Source organism: Physeter macrocephalus, chromosome 11 (assembly GCF_002837175.3).
Source record: "Physeter macrocephalus isolate SW-GA chromosome 11, ASM283717v5, whole genome shotgun sequence".
Classification (NCBI taxonomy): domain Eukaryota; kingdom Metazoa; phylum Chordata; class Mammalia; order Artiodactyla; family Physeteridae; genus Physeter; species Physeter macrocephalus.
The window spans coordinates 144,876,950-144,898,376 of NC_041224.1; the positions used below are offsets into that span (position 1 = coordinate 144,876,950).

The 21,427-nt window shown below is 38.9% G+C and overlaps 1 protein-coding gene across 3 annotated transcripts in view; it reads right to left on the reverse strand.

Annotated features, from left to right (window-relative positions):
* Positions 1–21,427, reverse strand: part of PPP2R5E (protein phosphatase 2 regulatory subunit B'epsilon) — a 161,238-nt gene that overhangs the window by 75,121 nt on the left and 64,690 nt on the right. For all 3 annotated transcript variants that reach the window (XM_024134440.3, XM_028495979.2, XM_024134439.3), the window contains exon 3: positions 7,477–7,673. In XM_024134440.3, coding sequence (XP_023990208.1) covers positions 7,477–7,673 — 197 coding nt within the window. The remainder of the gene's footprint in view (positions 1–7,476; positions 7,674–21,427) is intronic.

The following is a 21,427-nucleotide window of genomic DNA, read 5'->3' on the forward strand; positions in this document are numbered from 1 at the left end:
TGTATATGTATAACTGATTCACTTTGTTGTAAAGCAGAAACTAACACACCATTGTAAAACAGTTATACTCCAATAAAGATGTTAAAAAAAAAAGAAATTGAGGGGGTCTGGGAGGGATGGATTGGGAGTTTGGGATTGGCAGATGCAAACTATTATATATAGAATGGATAAACAACAAGGTCCTACTGTATAGCACAGGGAACTATATTCAATATCCTGTGATAAACCGTAATGGAGAAGAGTATGGAAAAGAATGTGTGTATATATATATATATATATATATATATATATATAGATGTATAACTGAATCACTTTGCTGTACAGCAGAAATTAACACAACATTGTAAATCAACTATACTTCAATAAAATAAATTAAAAAAAAAAAAAAAAAAGAATTCACTGCCAGAAACCTTCCCATAAAGAAAACTCCAGGCCCGGATGGTTTCATTGGTGAAATCATTCTTACAACTTCATTTTTCATCTTTACTTACTGTCATAAATGGGAAGACGCTGCTCCTTTCCAATCTCATCCTATATTTTCCAACAGAGCAGCATCAAGCAGAGCACTGCATATGTAAAAATCGAGCTTAAACCATTTTGGAGTCAGATTATATCTTTGAAAATTTAATCAAAAGCTACAGATCTTCTCCCACAAAAATAGGCAAAACACACAAAATTTTGCATGCAACATCAGGAGGTCCACTGACCCCCATGAAACCAACTGATGGACACCCAAAGATGCTAAATGAATATTGTTAAATGAGCACTAACTGAAGTAGCACAGAGTGATAGTTTAAGGAAAGGACAGAGCGCCTGCCAGTTTCTCTACCCTCTGATAAATTACAAATGGTAACAATCTGTTCCTAACCTTGAGCAGCAATTCTTTCTGACCTCATTCTAAAAATATCTTTTGGTAATCTTCATCATCATAACCTTAAATTCTTTTCAAAGTACCAAGGAATTCTTTTTCTAATTTAATTCTTAGTTCCTATCTTTTAGACTTATCCTATCCTTAAAAATTCTCCAATAAGTTCATCACTTCCTAAATGACTTTCCCAGATGTCACTCAATTCTTTCCCATTATTTATATTTCCAATCTTGTAAGCAGCCCTCCTTCCCCCATCCCACATCCAATGGCTCACACCAAAAGATCTTATCTCCTTTGGGCCTAAAGAGTCGCTTCCAAGGCAAATTCTGCCCGGGATGTATAGTTATATTCCTTACCAGATGCAGGAGGATGAAAAATGGAAATTTCATATTCCCCCCTGGTAGTTATCATTCCCAAGGCTACCTTTAGATAGCTGTTATTTTATGAAAAGAAATCCTCCATCCTTTAGCCAAGAGAGGGTGCAATGAAGTTAACAAAGCATTCCTAAGAGTCTGTGTAGGCAGACCCTGAGACCTTTAATTGCGACTTCATATTTTTCTACAAAACCATATTATCCTATTAAGAGGCTAACCAGAGCTGTGATTTCCAGTTAAGTCACAGAATGTATGAAAGATAAAGCACTTAGATAACCAAGTGACAGGATATAATTTGAGAGTGGGAAAAAACGAAGCTAATGTGTGGCCAAGAAACAATACAAAGGACTCAAGGAAAGATTTCAATAGAAAAAAGAAGAAAAAGTGTACAACATATTTTATCTTAAAACTACATCCGCTTTGGAAAATCATATATTCTACAGTTTGAGATATACAGAGATTTAACCACGGATGAGGTAGGAGGAGGGCAGACTCTGAAATCAAGAAAAGCCAAGATATAAAGAGAAAATATGAAAATAATAACAGCAAACGACCAGTGCAACAAGATATACTTTGTGCAGGAAAGAAGTGATACGGTTTTACTCTAATGAGGACAGTACACCCGAGATTCCACCGCTGTACGTGCAGTCATTATCTACAGCCGTCATTTCAACTTCCTCATGTTTCACATACAACCCACTACCTCCCCCGAACCACTGCACTGAAACACAACGATTCTCTGTATCACCTGGGGTCCCAGTATTGTTCTCTTTCTCCCCTGCTCTACTCTCATGCTAATAATTACCAATCTCAATCTCCAACTTTCCCATCTAGGACTCCTGTAACCTCAAAGTTAACATATCAAAAATCAACTCAGCTTCCACCCAAAAAACCTGCCCCCCTTCCTGCTGTACCTTTCTCAAATAGGAGCACCACGACTACCTAATTCCCAAAGCTATCCTAGACTCCTTCCTCTCTCTCTCTCTCACTCCAAACATCAATGCAAATCTTAAGTGCCTTCAATTTTACCTCCTAGTGAGTCTTAAATGCCATCCTTTCCTCATCTTCTCTACTGTCACCCCGTGCTTGGTTTAGGCCCTCTACAACTTCTCTAATACAACAGGCTCCTAAATCAATTCCTCTCTGCCTTCAAGTTCAGCCCCCTCCAATCTACCTGGCTCACTGCCATTACAGTACAAATCTGACCGTGTCACTCCCCTGCTTACAACTTTTCAATGATCATCCACTGTCTGTGAGGTTCTTTCAGGATCTTCTGGTCCACATCTGCATCTTCAACTGCCATCATTCACCTCCTCTCACTCCCCAACACACACACGCGCACTTAATGCTGTAACAACACAGCACTGCTTGTGTTCCTCTGAATATATCATGCGGTTTGGGAATTCCTTTGCATCATGTAATTCTCTTTTTCATTTCGACACTATTTCAGCCCCTGGAAAACATGTTTTCACCTTTTAATACTCGGGCTTTCCTCACTTTGTAAAGCCTTCCTTGACCACCCCTACCTTCCTCGAATTAACCCCCCTTTTGCTCTACTCCTTCCCTGCCTTCTACATACTTCTATTAATGCACGTATGACATATTTTATTATTTGTTCACATGAGTGCCCTCTCTACCAGACTGTGAGTTTGTTGACAGAGCAGGGTCCTGTCTTTTTTTAATCATCAAAATGTAAAAACATGGCTCTAAATCACTCAATAAACATTACTTGGAATTAATTAAAATGATGTCACCCGTTAAGATTTCCTCTCACATTTGAACTATCCCCCAAAGAGACTATTTTGAAAAGGAAGATGTGTGAATATAAAGAGTATAAAATACGGTTTAAGTTTGAGTAAAAAAAAAAAAAAAAAAATTAACCCAAGATTACCTGGAGAGCTAGAAATTCTAAAAAATCTTTTAAATGGATGCATGGCAACAGAACCAGAAACAAAACATAAGCATAATGTGGTAAAAATACTGCCTCAAAGACAGAAGCCTGACACTTGAGATGATACATGGCAAAATGTGCCAAAGCCTAAGGAACTAACAGTCCTGGTTCTCATTTTTCTATCGGATGTGACCCCATGAGAAAGAAACACATGGAAGAAACCACTAACAGAGTAGAAGCAACTACTTTGGACGTGTTCTGTAAACTTTAAGAATGGCAGAATCCAGGGACTTCCCTGGCGGTCCAGTGGTTAAGACACCATGCTTCCACTGCAGGGGGCACAGGTTCAATCCCTGGTCGGGGAACTAAGATCCCGCATGCCATGCAGCATGGCCAAAAACAATAATAATAATAATAGAAAAGAAAAAAAGAACAGCAGAATTCATTCTAAATTTCTTACACTGTGTTGACGAAAGAGCTAGTATTTTTCAGAGCTGGAAGGATGTGAGAGACCACCACCAACTCCCTGCATTTACAAGCGGAGACTTGGGGCTTAGAGAGGAACCCAAGTCTCACCACTAGTTAAGTGAAAGATGAGAAATGAGGACAGTGGCTTCTACTTTCTCTATCTGGGGCTCTTTCCACTACCCTTCTGCAGGTGAGTTAGGTGCTATATTTTTTTTTTTGTTTGTTTACACATAAAAGAGTTATTTGTCTTTCTTAATTCTAAGAGTCTGTAGGTGGTATCCAGACTTTATTTAAATGCTAAAAATGGTTTCCACACTCATAGATTACTTTCATCTTCTACTCTTTTCTCACCCTAACAGGCATAGCGACTCTCAAAGTACAGTCCCATCAGGTTTTGGTAATAATACTGACATCAGAACATGCCATCTTAAGTCATCACTCATCCTGGTTTGCAAAACCTAGCTATGGCTTCATTGATATTTCATTAAAAGCACTACCATTTCCCTCACTAATCCTAGTGAAGCAGTTTCATTTTACAGTAATAAGAAAGAGGAATAGGTGGGCACAGTGACTATTCAACAGGCAGGATTGGAACTACAGAATTTGAGGACCACTGAGGCAATGGGATATAGCATATCGAGCTAACAGAGCATTTTAAGTCCACAAACAGGAACTCTGGGTTCCCCCAATGATTATAAAGTCAAGTATCTAATAATGAAATCACAAAATACAGTAACAGTCTCATTGATTAAATGCTTGCCATGTGTTAGGGACTGTTCTAAGAGCTTTACGTACATCATCGCCAATCCTCACAAAATGCCCCAAAGGTAGGTGCGTTACCGATCAGGAAAGTATGCAGTACTGGCGCGGGGATCTCTACACACAAGGGCTCACGGGCGGCCACACAGAAGGGAGTAGAGGGCAAGGAGGGACTTGGCTCCAACCCCTCTTCAAGAGGCATAAATCCCGGTTTACTAGGTTGTATGTGTGTCTGAGGTGGTGAGAACCTTGATGTACAAACAAAGCACAATTTTCCTCAGGTGGACTATTCATGGAGCAGGGCAGGAGGGACTGTGGCCGCCCACCCCCCAATGCCACACACCTCTTAGCACCTCACGAAAACTGAGGACTCCAAAGATGGAGGGCTCTGTCCGAAGTGATGAAGCAAGTAAGTATGGCCGGAGTTGGCATTTGAACCCAGGTTTGTGTGGTTTCAAAGCCCTTTCTCTTTCTACTCTGCCATGCTACTTCCTTCTCTATAAATGCCAGATTGTCTAGGAACCATGCAAAATTAGTAGGTAGCAATGTCACAAATCACAAAATATGAAAAATAAATTACACCTCTGAGAACCCTAAACTATCATCCAGAAAGTCAATTATCTAATGCCCTAGAATAGCATGCATGCTACAGATTCAATACTTCCTAAAGCAGGGCTTAAGGACATTTTAAAGTACACATTCCCACACGAATGACAGGAGTCTTTTTTTTAAAGTTCTTTTTAGGGGGTAGAGGGGCATGGGGGGAGGTGGTAAGAAGAGAAAATGGTCTCCTTTGAGAGACTCAAGCTGGTTTAGGACCAAGTTGGTTCACAGGAATGAATGGGTTTTTGGATTATGCCAGCTACTGGGTTTAAAGCTGAATATAATCCAATGACATCCAATATCTTCATCCTAATTTGAGAGCCTAAAATGCCCCTATTTTAAGAGGGAATTCATCTATTCATTCAACAATCTCCAGGTAGGCCTGGGCTAGGTGGTATTACAGAGGCCACAGAGATGTGCAGGACAACTCGAACAGTTCCTGCTTAGGAGTACTTACAGCCTAATTAGAAAAATCAGATAAACATGGGAAAGGATTAAATGGCAGCAAATGAACAAATTCTAAAAGGGTGAGTTGCCAAGAAGTGGTAGAAGTGAAGGAAGGAGAAAACTCTGGGCTTTTCAGGAACCAGTGGTAGCACTGTAAGCTAGATCTTGAAAGGAAGGGGGGATTCAGAATTAAAGGCAGGAGGGCAGGGAATTCACAAAGGTCCAGGAACAGGGAAAAGGTCTATTACAAAACAAATCCACAAATACCCGGATGTTCTCGCACAAGGGCAAACTGAGGTGTGTACAAGGATATTCATGGGGTCGTGGTTAAATAAATTATGGCACATCCACACAACGAAATGCAGGTATAAAAATGAATGAGGCAGCTTTATATGTACTGATGTACATTATATACTGCTAAGTAAAAAAAAGCAAGGTACAGAGAGTGTGTATACTATGCTACCATTTGTGTGTTTACAAAAAAACAATATTTATACATATATGCTTGTATATGCTTCAATATTCACGGACTATCCATGGAAAGATATAGAAGAAATTTATAAACGGTGGATACCTCTGTTAGCTCAGGACATGGGTAGGTTAAAACCAAGGGACTGTGCTCCGCAGAAGGCAGGTGGGCTAGAGAAGATCCTAAGTATCAGGGTAAGAGGTTTAGAGAACATGCAAACTCTAGAGCATGGTTTCTCAACAGTGGCATCATTGACATTTGGGGCCAGATAATTCTTTGTTGTAGAACAATCTACAAAATTGTTGTACAATGCTGTCCTGTGCATTGTAAGATGTTTAACAGCATTTCTGGCCTCTCCGCACTAGATGCTGGTAGCACCCCACCTCCCACCCCTGGCTGTGACTGCCAAAAATGTCTCCAGACAATGCCAAGGTGCCCTGGCAGGGAAAATCGTCCCTGGTTGAGAACCACTGCTCAAGAACCACAATATAAACAGTTAACATACAAAACCTTGTTTTACGTTCCTATAAATTAACAAACGCAATATACACTCCAAAATGGATCTGAGGAATATATTGGACATTGTTTTGAAATGACCTTCATATATCTGTCATAGTTTCTCAAGTTGTGATAATTCAGGTCCCTTCCCAAATCTGAACTATTCATTTTTAACCATAACTACCCCATCACAGATGTCTCTTTTCTGCATTTGTTGAATACAAGTGATAAAAGTGAAAAAGAAAGGCTAAGTACATTTTCCGCAGTACACAGAGTGTGGGCGAGATTCCCCAGTGGGCTTCCCATGATGCACTGACCCCCTTGGATCTCTTCAGCATAACTTCTCGAGTTAGTAGACCAGCCCCACCTCCTCCAGATATCATGTGCTCTCTAGATCCAAGATCTTCTAGGATGCCAAGGAAGGCAACCCTCCCACAGAAATCTAACAGAAAACTATATTTTGGCTCAGCTTCTGAAAAACTAATTTAATTATTGACACAACAAGAACATAATTACTCGTATTATGCTAATAATGTTTCTTCTCATAACTCTTAACGACCACACAAATTACAAGACGCTGTTCAAAAATAATGAAAGACATCACTCCTGTTTTTAAGATTATAAAGAGAATGATTAGCTTATAAAGCCAAGAGAGGCTTTACCTAGATTCTACATATCACGATTTCATTAAGCTTAAAGCCATTTCTAATATACCACAATGAATAGGGAGAAAAAAAAAAATCAAGACATCCAACAGGCTTGAATATTTTTCAAACACAGATCTAAAACTTTTGTTGATTCTCCTATGTCTTTTCTTTTCCCAATGCCAGAAATCCAGTAACACCCTGGCAATCTTTGCTTCGTATTTTGAAGTCACTGATTCCTCCAATACTGTTGTAGGTGAAAAGTTCTGGATTTCATTCTCATGAAATCATGCTCTTCAAATTTTAGTATTGTGCCGACTACTTGTGCTTAGCTCTCAGAAGGTTGGCTCTCATTTGTGGAGGTGACCTCCAGTGACCTGACCCTGCAGTAAATACACCTGTGAGTCCCTAAGGACGGTGCTTAAATGTGTCCGCGGCGAAAAAAAGAAACTCACCATTCTAACTACTTCAGGGTAAGTCTGCTCTGTCAAACAGCCTCTGCTTATTGTAATGTAGTCCACCAGTTCATTAAGAGTGGAGCGCTTGTATTCTTTCATTTTAAGATCAGATAGCGTGTCCATGAAGTCAAAAATGACACAGCACTGCTGAAGTTTCTTTAGGAACAGTTCAGGCTGCTCTGAGGATGGAACGTCTAAGAAAAAAAAAGGAAATGGTGTAAGTCTGTCATCAATTTCTAGGTAACAGGAATTCTCTGTGAAAGTTAACTTCAAAAGCAAGCTCAAAAAAATAAGAATTCACATGACAACAGTGTTCTTTTAAACAGTTACACATGGGCAGGAGGGGATACCATATCCACTACTTCAGAGACCTTGTCTTTGGAAACTACATGGTACCAACACAATTGACAGCATTTGCTATTCAGCCACCAAAGATTGACCAAAATCCCAAGAGCTGTTAGAGAGTTGAAATAAATTTTAACCAAAAACACCCCAATGTCAACACCCTTAAGCCAAAAACACTGAAAAAGGTCAAACTTTCCATTATAAGGTAGACACAGAAGTTTTCACTGTTGGTTTAAATTAATTTTACTAAAAAAAATTTCAAAGCAGAAATGTCAGTTGATTCATTTTAATTTCATGCTGACATCCTTGGTATTTAAAGCAACTGTTGGGTGTGTGAGTTTATATTTCTTGTTTTGTTTTGGCTTGATATCTATGAAGCTTCTTTGTCAAAGAAACTCAAAAAAATCAACAAAATCAAGCAATACCAACTCTCTCAAAAAGGGCACATCAGTAATGGGACAATGCGAGCAAACTCTACTAAAATCTAGGCTCTCCCTTTTGACCCATCTTCTTCCTTTACGATGGGAGAAAACCACTAACATTTTTTATTAATGTGTTCTCAGAATAAACATCTGTTCTTTTCCTACAGGCAGCAGGTCAGACATTTGGTTTGGTGTCGTTTCTAAAAAATATGTAGAAATTTTACACTAAAATTCCCTAGCGAGAATGGAAACCTGACCTACAGTTAGACTTGAAAGACACCAACTAAGTTGTCGATAGCTCTTTCCACTCCTATCTTCTTTCCACTACTTTATTCCACCAAACTGGAGCTTCTCTGGAAAGGCGATGAAATTATAACAAGAGAACCTCTGCTGCCCTCATCCAAGGCAATTAACTTATCAATCCTCAGAACACTCTTTGAGGTTAGCAGGTGGCATCATATTATTATTCTCTATTTTTCACAAAGAAAATTAGAGACAATCATGGAGGTCCTACAATGAATGAGTTATGAAGCTGGGCTCAGCACCTGGGTCTCTAACCACACTCCCACATTCCTTCTGTATTACTCAAGAAGGACTTGAACAATGTTTGGTCTGTCACTTGCTACCATCCTCAGTTGCCAGCCTCCCAGTAAATGCTTTACAGTGGCCTCACAGCGTGGGCCACCTGCTCCCTGAAGGTAAGTGCAACGGCTAACAGCACCCGTCTTACAGCCACCAGCAGCAGGGAGAGAGGGCTAGATTCCTAGTCACAGGATCCACATGACTCCTCTCCACAACCCCCTTGCCTCCCCACAGCCCACAACCCAAGCGCCAGCCCATGTACCCAGGACCTCATGGATAATTCCCCCAAAACACCACCTACTGACATCAACTTTGGGGTAAGCCTAGATGACATGCAATGAGCATCTGAAAGTATAGCATTTCCCTACCAGATAAAAGGGAACAAGAAGTAGTCGATGTTTTTAAAGGTATATAGCAGCACTGCTACTCTCAGCAAAAACAAGTTACATATTTAGAAATGAGTTGCCCCTTCCATCACCACCCCATAAATCCCCAAAGGCCTAATGTATCTTATAGTCAAAGAATTGGGGATTTGAGTTCAGCCATGACATATGTCTTATTCTATTACCCTAGACTTAATCATTTCCAAAACATTTAAGCTTTATAAGAACTAAAGTTAGACAAACCAAGCTTTCCCTTTAATTGCTATTTGCTTCAGGTATTTACATAAACAAACAAAAACTAAACAAGGCTGCTTATCAACATGACTGTATATCGTTAACCAGTGGCTAATTATATGTACACGACCATCATGGTTAATTACTGAAGTCTCCTAAGCTCTAAATCAGATTCCATACCTCAAATCGGAAGGGGAGTTTTGACATTGCACAGGGAACAAGAAAAGGCTCATTAATGTAACATTAAAGTCTTCAGGACAAATTTTAATTAATCCTATTTTTGATACAGTAACTTTAATAATGCTTAAAAAAATCAGACCATGTACATGGAGAACTCCTTAACTCAGCATATATAAAAGCATCTATAGGGCTTCCCTGGTGGCTCAGTGGTTGAGAGTCCGCCTGCTGATGCAGGGGACACGGGTTCGTGCCCCAGTCCGGGAGGATCCCTCATGCCACGGAGCGGCTGGGCCCGTGAGCCATGGCCGCTGAGCCTGTGCTCCGCAACGGGAGAGGCCACAGCAGTGAGAGGCCCGCGTTTCGCCAAAAAAAAAAAAAGCATCTATAAATGATAGCTTTCCCTCCAAAAAGCAAACCATCATTTAAGCAGTGACAACAATGGTTACTCTTTGTGGTCACTGCAGTGATACTCAAGAGATTCACATTTGACTACTTAAAAAAATTCAGGCAGTTAACATTTAGTTCTTTTTCTTTATGTTAGACAGTTGAAATTTATTCTTTATTTATCCAAATTGATATAATGTCATAGACAAGTGTGAGGCAGGCTATCTACCTAACCAATGGAATAATGATAATAGCTTACATTTATTGAGCACTATTACTGGGTACTATTCTAAGCACTTTACATATATTAGATCTTATTTAGTCCCGACAACAACCCTATGCAGTAGGTACTATTTTCAATTTAACAGATGAGAAAACCAAGACACAGAGAGAGTCAGTGACCTGCACAGAGTCTTAGAACTAACAAGCAGTGGAGACAGGATTCCCACTCAAGCAAACTGGCTCCAGAGCCTGAACTCTTCATCACTGTGCAACAATCAAACTCAGTGAAACACAAGAGTAATACCATATTCCATAAAAGAGGGTATGTACAAAGAGAAAAGAGGAAGAACACAGAAAGAAAGCAGCCAATTAATTTCCAACATGCCCTCATTATAAAGTATCTTACTGAACCCCTCTAGCCCATTCCCCAGAAATTAACACATGCAGCAACAAGCTATGCTTTATCCTTTATCACTGACTAAATTCCTCTAAAATAACTTCCTTCACCTAAATTAAAGAATTTAAGTAATCAAGACTGACCAAAAGAAAAAAGGGGAACGGTGTCCTCAAAGAGCCAATTTCATTATAACAACTTTTTAAAATTGTGTTTTCATTCGTGCTGAAAGAGGACCTAATTCACAACAGTCCAAGCATAGGGCTCTTCCTATAATGTTTGGCCCTCAGACTGCCCCACATAGCTGTGTTGCTCCCACCCTCCTTGCCCTCATTTCCATAGACCCAGTGGGATATAAAAAAAGTAGAATGTGAGAAGGTAGGACCAGCCAGGATCAAAGAAGGAACACTCTGAGTAGTGCAGAAGGTTCCAGTGATACAAGTTTAATGTCTATGGAACCAGTCCCAGTAGCAATACAAATATTCTTTTTAAAGAAACATTTGTGTATAGCTGATTCACCCTGTTACAAAGCAGAAACTAACACACCACTGTAAAGAAATTATACTCCAATAAAGATGTTTAAAAAAAAGAAGAAACATTTGTAAAACGTATCAGGTACTAGGCCATAAAGAGAATCTCATAAATGACAAAAAGAAGAAATCAGACAAGCAGTACATTGTGACCACATGCAGTAACACTAGATTTTAACAACTCAAAGCTACCCACCTCCCAAATCCAAGCCACCTGAAAATCTAAATGTTTAGTAACTTAGATGAAGGAAAAAAATATATAGACATTCAAAATAAATGTAAACTAGAAAAATTAAGGGTCATCGCAGAATCCCAAAGCAAACCAGGCGATGGATGCTTGTGTCATCTCTCTTCCATTGGAAACCTCTGTCCTGCGCAGGCCGTCCCTAACAGCAGGCGAGGGATCCCACAGAATCATAACCATAAATAATGAGGAATCGGTAAGTGGTTATATAATACCATGCAGGTCATTAGCACAACAACACATCCATCCAATGTTAGTATTCATTTAAAGGGGAGAGTAACTGGTCTAATGATCACAGCTTGATAAGATTCCATAAGGTCAGATTCCACTGCTCTGGAAAAACTCTTAGAATTAATTTAATTTCCAGAATATGTTTCTCACCCAAGGAAATAATGTACTGACCAGCTAAATGGTCGATGCTCTTGGCAGTTGCATTTCTCACCGTATTGTCCTTCTCTTTCCTTTTCAGCATTAGTCATTTTCTCACACGTGCTTTTCTATCACCATCTCTCAACAGCCTCCTATCAATTTTCATCAGTAAGTTGGGGAAATGATTACTCTCACCTCCAAGGTGTTCATACCCAAATAATTTTAAAATTTACAAGTGCAAAAGGTAATGGAAAAATGGGCACAGAATTCAACAGTAGAGGGAGGATGCAAGTACAGATTAAGGGACAAAGATTCTCCTGTGTCTAAAGAACAGTCAACAGGCGTTATACACATTTAGTTACACAAGCACACATGTGTGCACGCGTGCACACGCACACACACACACACACACCCGTCCCCTCACCCTCATTATGATTTTAAGGGCTGGTTGTTTATTTATTATTTATTTGTTTACAACTGGGAGAAGCTCCTTCCTCCCTAATCAAGAGCTTTCATTGTTCCATCCCATCTAAAGTTTGGGGCATACAGTCATGGATCCAATATCAGCCCATCTTCCCTTGGGGCCTGACTCAGTCAAGACTTTGCAAAGCAGAAAGTAGCAAAGGTACAAGAAATAAGACATAAGCCCAATGTCCTTTGGGTTTGGTGCTCTGGGACTCCAGTCAAATGAAATTGTTGAAAATCATTGCAACCTGCAAATGTGCCAACCGAGGAAATAAAGAAGGCCCACGACATTAAATTGATTAGACACAATATCACAGGAAGAAAGCAGATAGGTTTAAAAAAAGAATGTGGGCTGTTAAGTTATTTACACATAAACTGTTTAAATGTATATAGATAAAATTTCCATAAAATGGTCATGTTTGCATTGGAAGCTAAGCAGTAACATTGAGCTCCTGATGAACAATATTTATAGCTGGTTATTCCCATTCAAAAGAAATGGAAAAAATATTCTTCTAAATTAACAATGCTTTTCACCTGAAAATGCCCTACGATATTACACACTTAGCCCTTCTACATCCATTTCCCCTATTCTCACCAAAAATAAAGGTACCTGCAGAGATTGAGCATGTAAATGTGGTCTTTGATCCCTTCCACCTCATCCTTTAGAACTTTCCTTAAGGTGAACACATCCCCATCCAAGTATGCGATCAGTCCCTCACAAACGACCCTCCAAAACTTCAACAAAGTCAATGAAAATTGTACCTGCATATGCATATGAGAATATATTTACAGAAAATTAGTCTCACAGCACTGAGAAGAGCTTAGCACTAAAATACTAAGTTGACTTAGCCTTGAAGGACTAAAGTGTTGTATGTTAAAACATGTGGTAAAATGCCTAATAGCCTGTCCATGTGGTCTGTCTAAACCCTTGCCACCAACTTTACTTCTAAACATAGATACAACAGGTAGCATTCCCTTTTTGTCATACCTATTTCAAAAAATCTAAAAAGAATCCTATTTTATTTGTGGAACTATGCTTCCATTAGGAATTGCTTTTGACACTTGAGAAAAAAAATCACAGACATAGCCAACAATATTTCATTAAAACAAGAAGACCACTATAAATCCTTACAATGAATCAGAGAAGAAAATTAGGCTTCATGTACTATGAACTGAACACAAGTATACCATGTTGGTTACACAAGATAGTTCCACGTTAATAAGCAAATAAGAAACTGACATGTGAGCTAAAATAAGTATTAAATACCTGACCATTCCAATTACTTTATTACTGTATTCAAAATAGGGGTTCCAAAAAAGTTTGTTGTTGATGATAGTGGTGGTAGTGGTGGTGTGTTTCCACTACAAGGTATTTGTATTTTATAGAAGCAGCTCATGTGATTTCAATGTGTGACCACAGCTGAAAACCACTGTTTTTAAAGTAATAACTTTTAAAATCCTTCTTTCATCTCCTTCACCTTTGAAATTCTCTTTCTCAGTTTATTTAAAGCTAACAGTGAAAATTTTTGGTTTTCAAGCAAAGGCAGGTCCCTGGCAACACCTACAACAGTGAAAGCATTCCTTCTTTGCCTTGGCTATAAATATGTGAATGTAGAATTGGCTGCTTTTAGAACTCTTCGCAGTCTATTAGGAAGATCGAAAAACACTTTGCTGATTGTTAGCATATACCTTTTTTTTAGGGTCAAAACATGTCTCATAGAACTACTACACCAATAAAAATAGTATCAAAAGAAGGAAACCAAGGTGTATTAATTAAACAACAAACCGTAAAGCAGATAAGGCCAGTACTGATATTTCAAGGTAAAAAGAATGATGACAATGTTAACGAACATTTACTATTGCAAAGCACTGTGCTAAGCTCCTGACACACGTTATCCCTTTTAATCCTCAGAAGACCTTATGAGTGGCCACTATTAATATCCCAGTTTTTCAGATGAAAAAAAAGGGGCCCAGACGGCTAAGTCGCTTACCCAACATCACACACTACTAAGGACCGCAGCTAGAATCTGAACCCAGGTAGTCTTACTCCAGTGCCCTCACCAATAACAATAATGATGATGATGATGATGATGACTGTGATAAATGGTAGCAGCTAACAACCACCACCACCACCACTCGAGCAATGGGTAAACTGTCATGGCTGGTTATTTGTTTAAGAAAAGATGTAATCTGAAACTAAAGGAAAATTTGATTGACTTTTCTGCCAAGTATTTACACGTTTTAAAACTTAAACAGCAGGGCTTCCCTGGTGGCGCAGTGGTTGAGAATCCGCCTGCCGATGCAGGGGACACGGGTTCGTGTCCCGGTCCGGGAGGATCCCACATGCCGCGGAGCGGCTGGGCCCGTGAGCCATGGCCGCTGGGCCTGCGCGTCCGGAGGCTGTGCTCCGCAACGGGAGAGGCCACAACAGTGAGAGGCCCGCGTACCGCAAAAAAAAACTTAAACAGCACAAAATTAGCCTTAAATGAATGAACGATAGCAGGTGGGTAAATTAAAGTTTTAAATAATAATAATATATTAATGATTCCTCCCAGCTTGGACAATCAACATGTATTATTATTCTTTCATGGATCTCTTAAGTTATCCTTTCCCAAAAGCTGACAAATATGTACACTCCAGTTTATAAGCAAAACCCAAAGGTGGCCACTAACGCAGAATAGTGGCCTCAGCGTCAAAATCACAGGATTCAGAGCTTTCACATTGTTTTGACACTATGTTCTAATCAGAATAAATATGAAACACACACATGCACACACACATACACATTTCGAATAAATTTTTCTGTTTCCAACCTTTCATAATTCTTCCTCATGCTTTACCTTCTAATGCCAAGGTGGTCATTGAAACTTGTCAGGACAAGAAAAATAAAACATTTAAAAATTGATCAATGCCTAGGGGCTTCCCTGGTGGCACAGTGATTAAGAATCTGTCTGCCAATGCAGCGGACACGGGTTCGAGCCCTGGCCCAGGAAGATCCCACATGCCGCAGAGCAACTAAGCCCGTGCGCCACAACTACTGAGTCTGAGCTCTAGAGCCCGCGAGCAACAACTACTGAGCCCGCGTGCCACAACTACTGAAGACTGCGCGCCTAGAGCCCCTGCTCCGCAACAAGAGAAGCCACCGCAATGAGAAGCCCGTGCACCACAACGAAGAGTAGCTCCCGCTCGCCGCGACTAGAGAAGGCCCACGCACAGCAACGAAGACCCAACACAGCCAAAAATTCTTTTTAAAATAAATAAATAAATTTATTTTTAAAAATTGATCAATTCCTAATTATAGGTATGGATTACTTTCCTGCCACCAAACTTATCAACAGGATAGAAGCCACCACAGCTTCTAACACAGTCAATCTCTCTACTATCAATTCATCACCTACGGGCTTCTTTGCAGAGGTGAGACAGCAGGAGGATAGGGACCAGGGCCTTTTGAATATAAGGAATTCCTGAAGCATGCCGGGCTATACCAAAAAAAATAAATAAATAAGGGCTGCAAGAATTAATTATACAGTGTTCTAAAGTATCCCTGACAGTGGCTCCCTCTGAGGATTTTACCAGTAAAGTTATTAAAAAGAGCAGGTTGACTTTTTTTTATTTCAGGAAAAGGAATTAAAATAATAACTAGCCACCACCGATTTCCACTATAATTTCATAAAACAAAAGGACCTTTAGGATAGTAAAAGAAGAGAAAGGACAAACCTAGAAATCCTTCCTTAAAAAGGAGGGTGGCAATCCTCTACACATAGGTACACATGCGGGCACGCCTGCACACATGCGAGCACATCCACACACAGAGATGTGTTTTCTCTCGATCTTGCTTTCCTTCTACTTCTTTATCACTTTGCCCAGTACCAGTAACAACTTTTCCACTAGTCTGTATTTGGGAATCTCTGAGCCACATCACTCCTTTGTTCCAACATTTCTAGCATGGATAACAGACATCCAGCTGTAATGACAGTACTAATTTCCATTATATTTAGACGACTGTAAAAGCTGAGAAGATAATCATATACCCTGCATTAGTATAGGAGTACCTCACTCTATGGCAACCATGGAGCCCTTAGAAATCCTGTAACATAAAAATCCTCATAAAACTTTATACATAACTCCATTCAAGGACTTGCCACATTACATTGGGACCTTTTTTTTTTTTAACCAATGAATCATGTGTCTTGTTCTTTTAATACCCAGCCCCTAAAAGAAGTTTCTAGAATATGGTAGGCACATAATAAATGCAGGTTGAGTCAATAAATTCTACATATTGAATCTTATTTCCCCATATTTTTAACTGTAAATTAGAACTTTATTCCTCTAGAAATAAAATTATACTGAAGAATAGAAGAAAAAGGTTTAATATAACATATTTAATAGAATAAATTATTTCCTAATATTTTAATAATACCAAGTCATGAAATGCAAGTTTTAAAACTAAGATGGACTAAGTATAAGTCAGACAGAGAAAGATGGATATTGTAGGATACCGCTTATATGTGAAATCTAAAAAAGTCAAACTCTTAGAAACAGAGACTAGAATGGTGGTTACCAGGGGTGGAAGGGTAGAGGAAATGGAGAGACGTTGGTCAAAGAGTATTAACTTCTAGTTATAAGATGAATAGGTTTGGGAGATCTGATGACAGTATGGTGATTATAGTTAATAGGGCTATATTATATACTTGAAAGTTGCTAAAAGAGTAGATCTCAGATGTTCTCACCACAAAAAAGAAATCATAATTACGTGACCAGATGGAGGTGTTACCTAACACCATGGTGGTAATCATTTGGCAACATATGAGTGTATCAAATCAACATACTGTATGCCTTAACCTTACACAATGTTATATGTCAATTATATCTCAAAAAAACTAGAAAGAAATAAAATTTTAAAATAGGATGGTTTTTAATGATACATTTATGAAAGTAAAAAGAAAAAAAAAAAAGTCCAGCTGACTTGACAAAAACCTAACTAAAAAATGCACAATTCCTTAGTTCTTTGAACCATCTGCCCCTATTAATATCCAAAAAGATAATGTCTTACTTTCTAAAAAAAAAAATCTGGCTGACTTTTAAAAACAAACAGAGTGGTTTATATTCACGGATGAGAGAAAAATGCAACAGAAAAAAATATTCAAAATGAAGGTGAATGCACAAAACGAATGAAGTAGTATTACTTGGAATGCCCTTCATAGCAAAAATATCCTAATAATTTTGTCAAGTGTATCATTAATAAATGAAAAGTGGGACATCTGGTGCAAAGAGCATAGGCTTTGCATTCATTCACCAAATATTCACTGAACACTCACTGAGGTCTAAGCAATGCAGGGATATCGCAACGAAGAAAAGAGACAAAAACCCCTTCTCTCACAGAGCTTTACACTCCAGCAGCAAGACACAAATAACTGCAACTAAAAATAATAAATACATTGTATGGTATATGCTCTGGAGGAAAACATACAGGGCAAGGGAGATGAGGCATGTTGGATTGGAGGGTATGATTTTAAGTGTAATATTAACCTGAAAGATGGCATTTGAGCAAATATTTGAAGGAGGTGAGGTAGTCAGCCAAGAGGGTATCTGCGGGGAGAGTGCCTGAGCAGGGGGATAGTAAACGCAAAGGTACCCTGGCAGCAGGGGGTGTGCAGGTGAATCTGAGGATCCGCAAAGAAGCGAACATGGCTGGAGCCTGAGTGGAAAGTAGGGAGATGGGTCAGAAGAGTAAGGGACGAGGAGTGTAGGAGATCATGTTGGGCCTTGGGAAACACTGGAAGGACTTTGTCCTTGACTCCAGTTCTGAAATGGAATCACACCTTTATGGTTTACTAGGAGATACTGGACAAACCACTTACTTCTCTGAGCATTAGTTTCCTTTATCTGTAAAACTGAGAAAATGTACTGCACGGGGTTGAGTGAGAAGTAAACGAATAAGTGTTTTGTAGGCTGTAGAGTGCTTTCCAAAAGTACTTTCAAAAAGTTATCCTTTATTTGACAAACATCTATCAAGTATCTACAACATACAGTATGGAATCAATTCCCTATTTTATAACTCCTATTAAAACTATTTTCTGCATAGAAAGACTTACATTTACTTTTTTGGCACATCTTCAAAACTACTTTAAAAGCGTTTACAAAATAAATTCTAAAATAAAGTTTTAGAAATATTAATTTTTGAAATTTTATCGAATAATACCAATTTCAACTAAACAAAGGCCATCTATTCAAAACCCTCAGATAGGGACTTCCCTGGTGGCGCAGTGGTTAAGAATCCGCCTGCCAGTGCAGGGGACATAGATTCGATCCCTGATCCGGGAAGATCCCACACGCCGAGGAGCAACTAAGCCCGTGCGCCACAACTACTAAGCCTGCGCTCTAGAGCCCGCGAACCACAACTACTGAGCCCACGCACCACAACTACTGAGCCCGTGTGCCACAACTACTGAAGCCCGCGCGCCTAGAGCCCGTGCTCCACAACAAGAGAAGTCACGGCAATGAGAAGGCTGCACACCGCAACAAAGAGCAGCCCTGGCTCGCCGCAACTAGAGAAAGCCCGCACAGAGCAACAAAGACACAACGCAGCCAAAAATAAATAAAATTAAAAATAAATAAATTTTTTTAAAATGCTGTGAATTCAGAGCACAATGATAAAAAGAATTTATTTAAAAAAACCCCTCAGATAACCACAATTTGTCTTCTCTCCCACATTTGGCTTTTCAGATAAGGAATAAATCATAAAATCATAATCTGATTAAAAAGTAATTAATAGAACAAACTTCTGGGATGTGCCCAAGAGTCAGCACTGTTAAAGCCCAATTTTCAGCCAGGTTCAAAAGTATGAGCAACAAAAATCTTCAAAAAGACTACTTTCACTTGTGCCATGATTATAAGGTAAGAAATAAATTAATGGGATTACAGATTTTTCAGCAAGCACTTATCCTTCAGTTGACCCTCCCCACCAAAAAAAAAAAAAAAAAAAACTGCAAAAAAAGAACACATTATTTTCAAGTATTCAGCTAATTGACCCGCCCCCACCCAAACCCCTTCCCAAGGGATTACTTCTGCAAGGGATAAAAATGGCCTATCTACTTTCCATTTGTTTTGAGGATTAACATCAGGGGGAATCAGTTCAGAATGAGATGAACCTCAGCTATTTTAACAGTATGATATGAGGTTTAAAAACAAATTAAATAGATATATATCACATTAACATCAATTAAGCCCATGTCTGGTATTTCACAACTTATAGCTGACACCAAAGATATCATTAAACTTTTTTTAAAAAAAGATTTAAAGTACAGAAAAGAGTCAATCCAATGTTGCAATGCCAGCTTAGAGATGCTATTTCTGAACCTCAGCTGGGAGTTTTAAACATGAGACCTTAAACTCCTGAGAGTGACAGAGGGCTGAGTGAGTACAGCAGAACGGCCTCTAATCCCAAGAGTAATAAAGAGTGCATATGTACAATTAAAGTCATAATCTGGTCAATAAAATCCAGTGATGGCACGTAGTACACCGCACTAATTGTGGAATGTGCCTGTGATTCATACAAATTAACAGAAATTAAATATAACTGTAAAGCCCATATATAAGGTTTGAGGAAATCCAAAATTCAGATTTGAAATACCATACTAAGAAAAATGAAATCCATTGTGAAACCTTATTTCTTATTATGTATAAAAACAGTACTGTAAAGTATAAAACAACAGAGAGACAGGAACTTACATGTACGTACTCATGTATTATGTACATATGTATGCATAATTGCGAGTGCATGACTCCAAAATGGAAACTTAGAGAAAAGTAGTACAGAAATTTTGTAAAAGACAGATTGTATCTAGAAAGCTTAACACCTTCAGAGCAGAGAAACATTTTAAAACACTAAATAGTAAGATATGATATCAGTTAGAACCAGAATATTTATGACATAAGTCCCTTCTTTGCTACTGACTTCCTGGCCACAAATATCTGTCACCAAAGGTAGGAAGAGTCATTGAAACCTGAAGATAAGCATGCTAATGAGGCAATTCTAAGCACAAGCCGCTTTACTGAATCTAGATATAATTCAGCATTCTATACCCAATGTGGTACCCCAGGGCTTAGCTAAACATGCCACTGGGTAGTACAAACACTTTCTCTTCAGTTATACTAAAAATGACTTTTAGGAAACATATTCTACAACTGTATCTTCCAGTTAAGGAGCCAGACCAAATATGAAAAATAAGATCTGGCGTTAATAAGAGTAATACAATTAACACTAAGCAGGGCACCTAAGTCTACTATCTCAAAAGTTTGTCAGTTGTAATTCTGGAGGAACATCACAGAAATATTTACAATGCCAAATTAAGTTGATTTCTTTCAGCACAATTTCTTTCACAATTAAAAACTGGAAACTTGAAAAAAATATAAACTCATTCTCCATTCTTCCAAATGGCTGAGATTATTCTTCAGGTCCCACACTTTGAAGTCGGGGGCCTGGGTTCTAATCAGGCTCCACGGTGTACCAGCTTGGCAATTTGGGGAGTAGGATGGCAGTTAAGACAATGGGCTACAAAATCAGACTGCCAGAATGCTGGATTCCAAGCCTGGCTTTGCCACTTCCTAGGTGGAAAACCAGAAGTGAGACTGAGTGCATTTTCCTCATGTAAATGAGGGCATAAGAGTAGCACCTACCTCATGTGATTGACTTAAGGATTAAGTGAGTGAATAAAAATAAAAACACATAGAACAATGTCTGGAACACTTTAGGTGCTTAATAAACTTTAGCTGCTACATTGTTGTTGCTAAAAAGCACTGCTGAGCCTATCCTTTGCAAAATGAATCTAAGAAGAGTAGCTCTGTCACAGTGACAGCTCAAATATTTCATAAGATAATACATAAAACGTTTCACACAATGCCTGGCACATGGAAAATGTTCCATAAATGTCAGCTTTCTAAAAAACACCTAACAAATGAACAACATAAATTGATGACACATGTAGGGTTTCTTTCCTCCCCTTTTGTGTGTTGTGTGTCCAATTGCGTAAGCCAATTTTGAAGAAAATAATATTGAGCTTTTGACTTACTAATATCCAGTGAGATTACTTCAAAATAAAATTGTAATTTTTTTTTTTTTTTTTTTTTTTTTGTGGTATGCGGGCCTCCCTCTGTTGTGGCCTCTCCCGTTGCGGAGCACAGGCTCCGGGCAT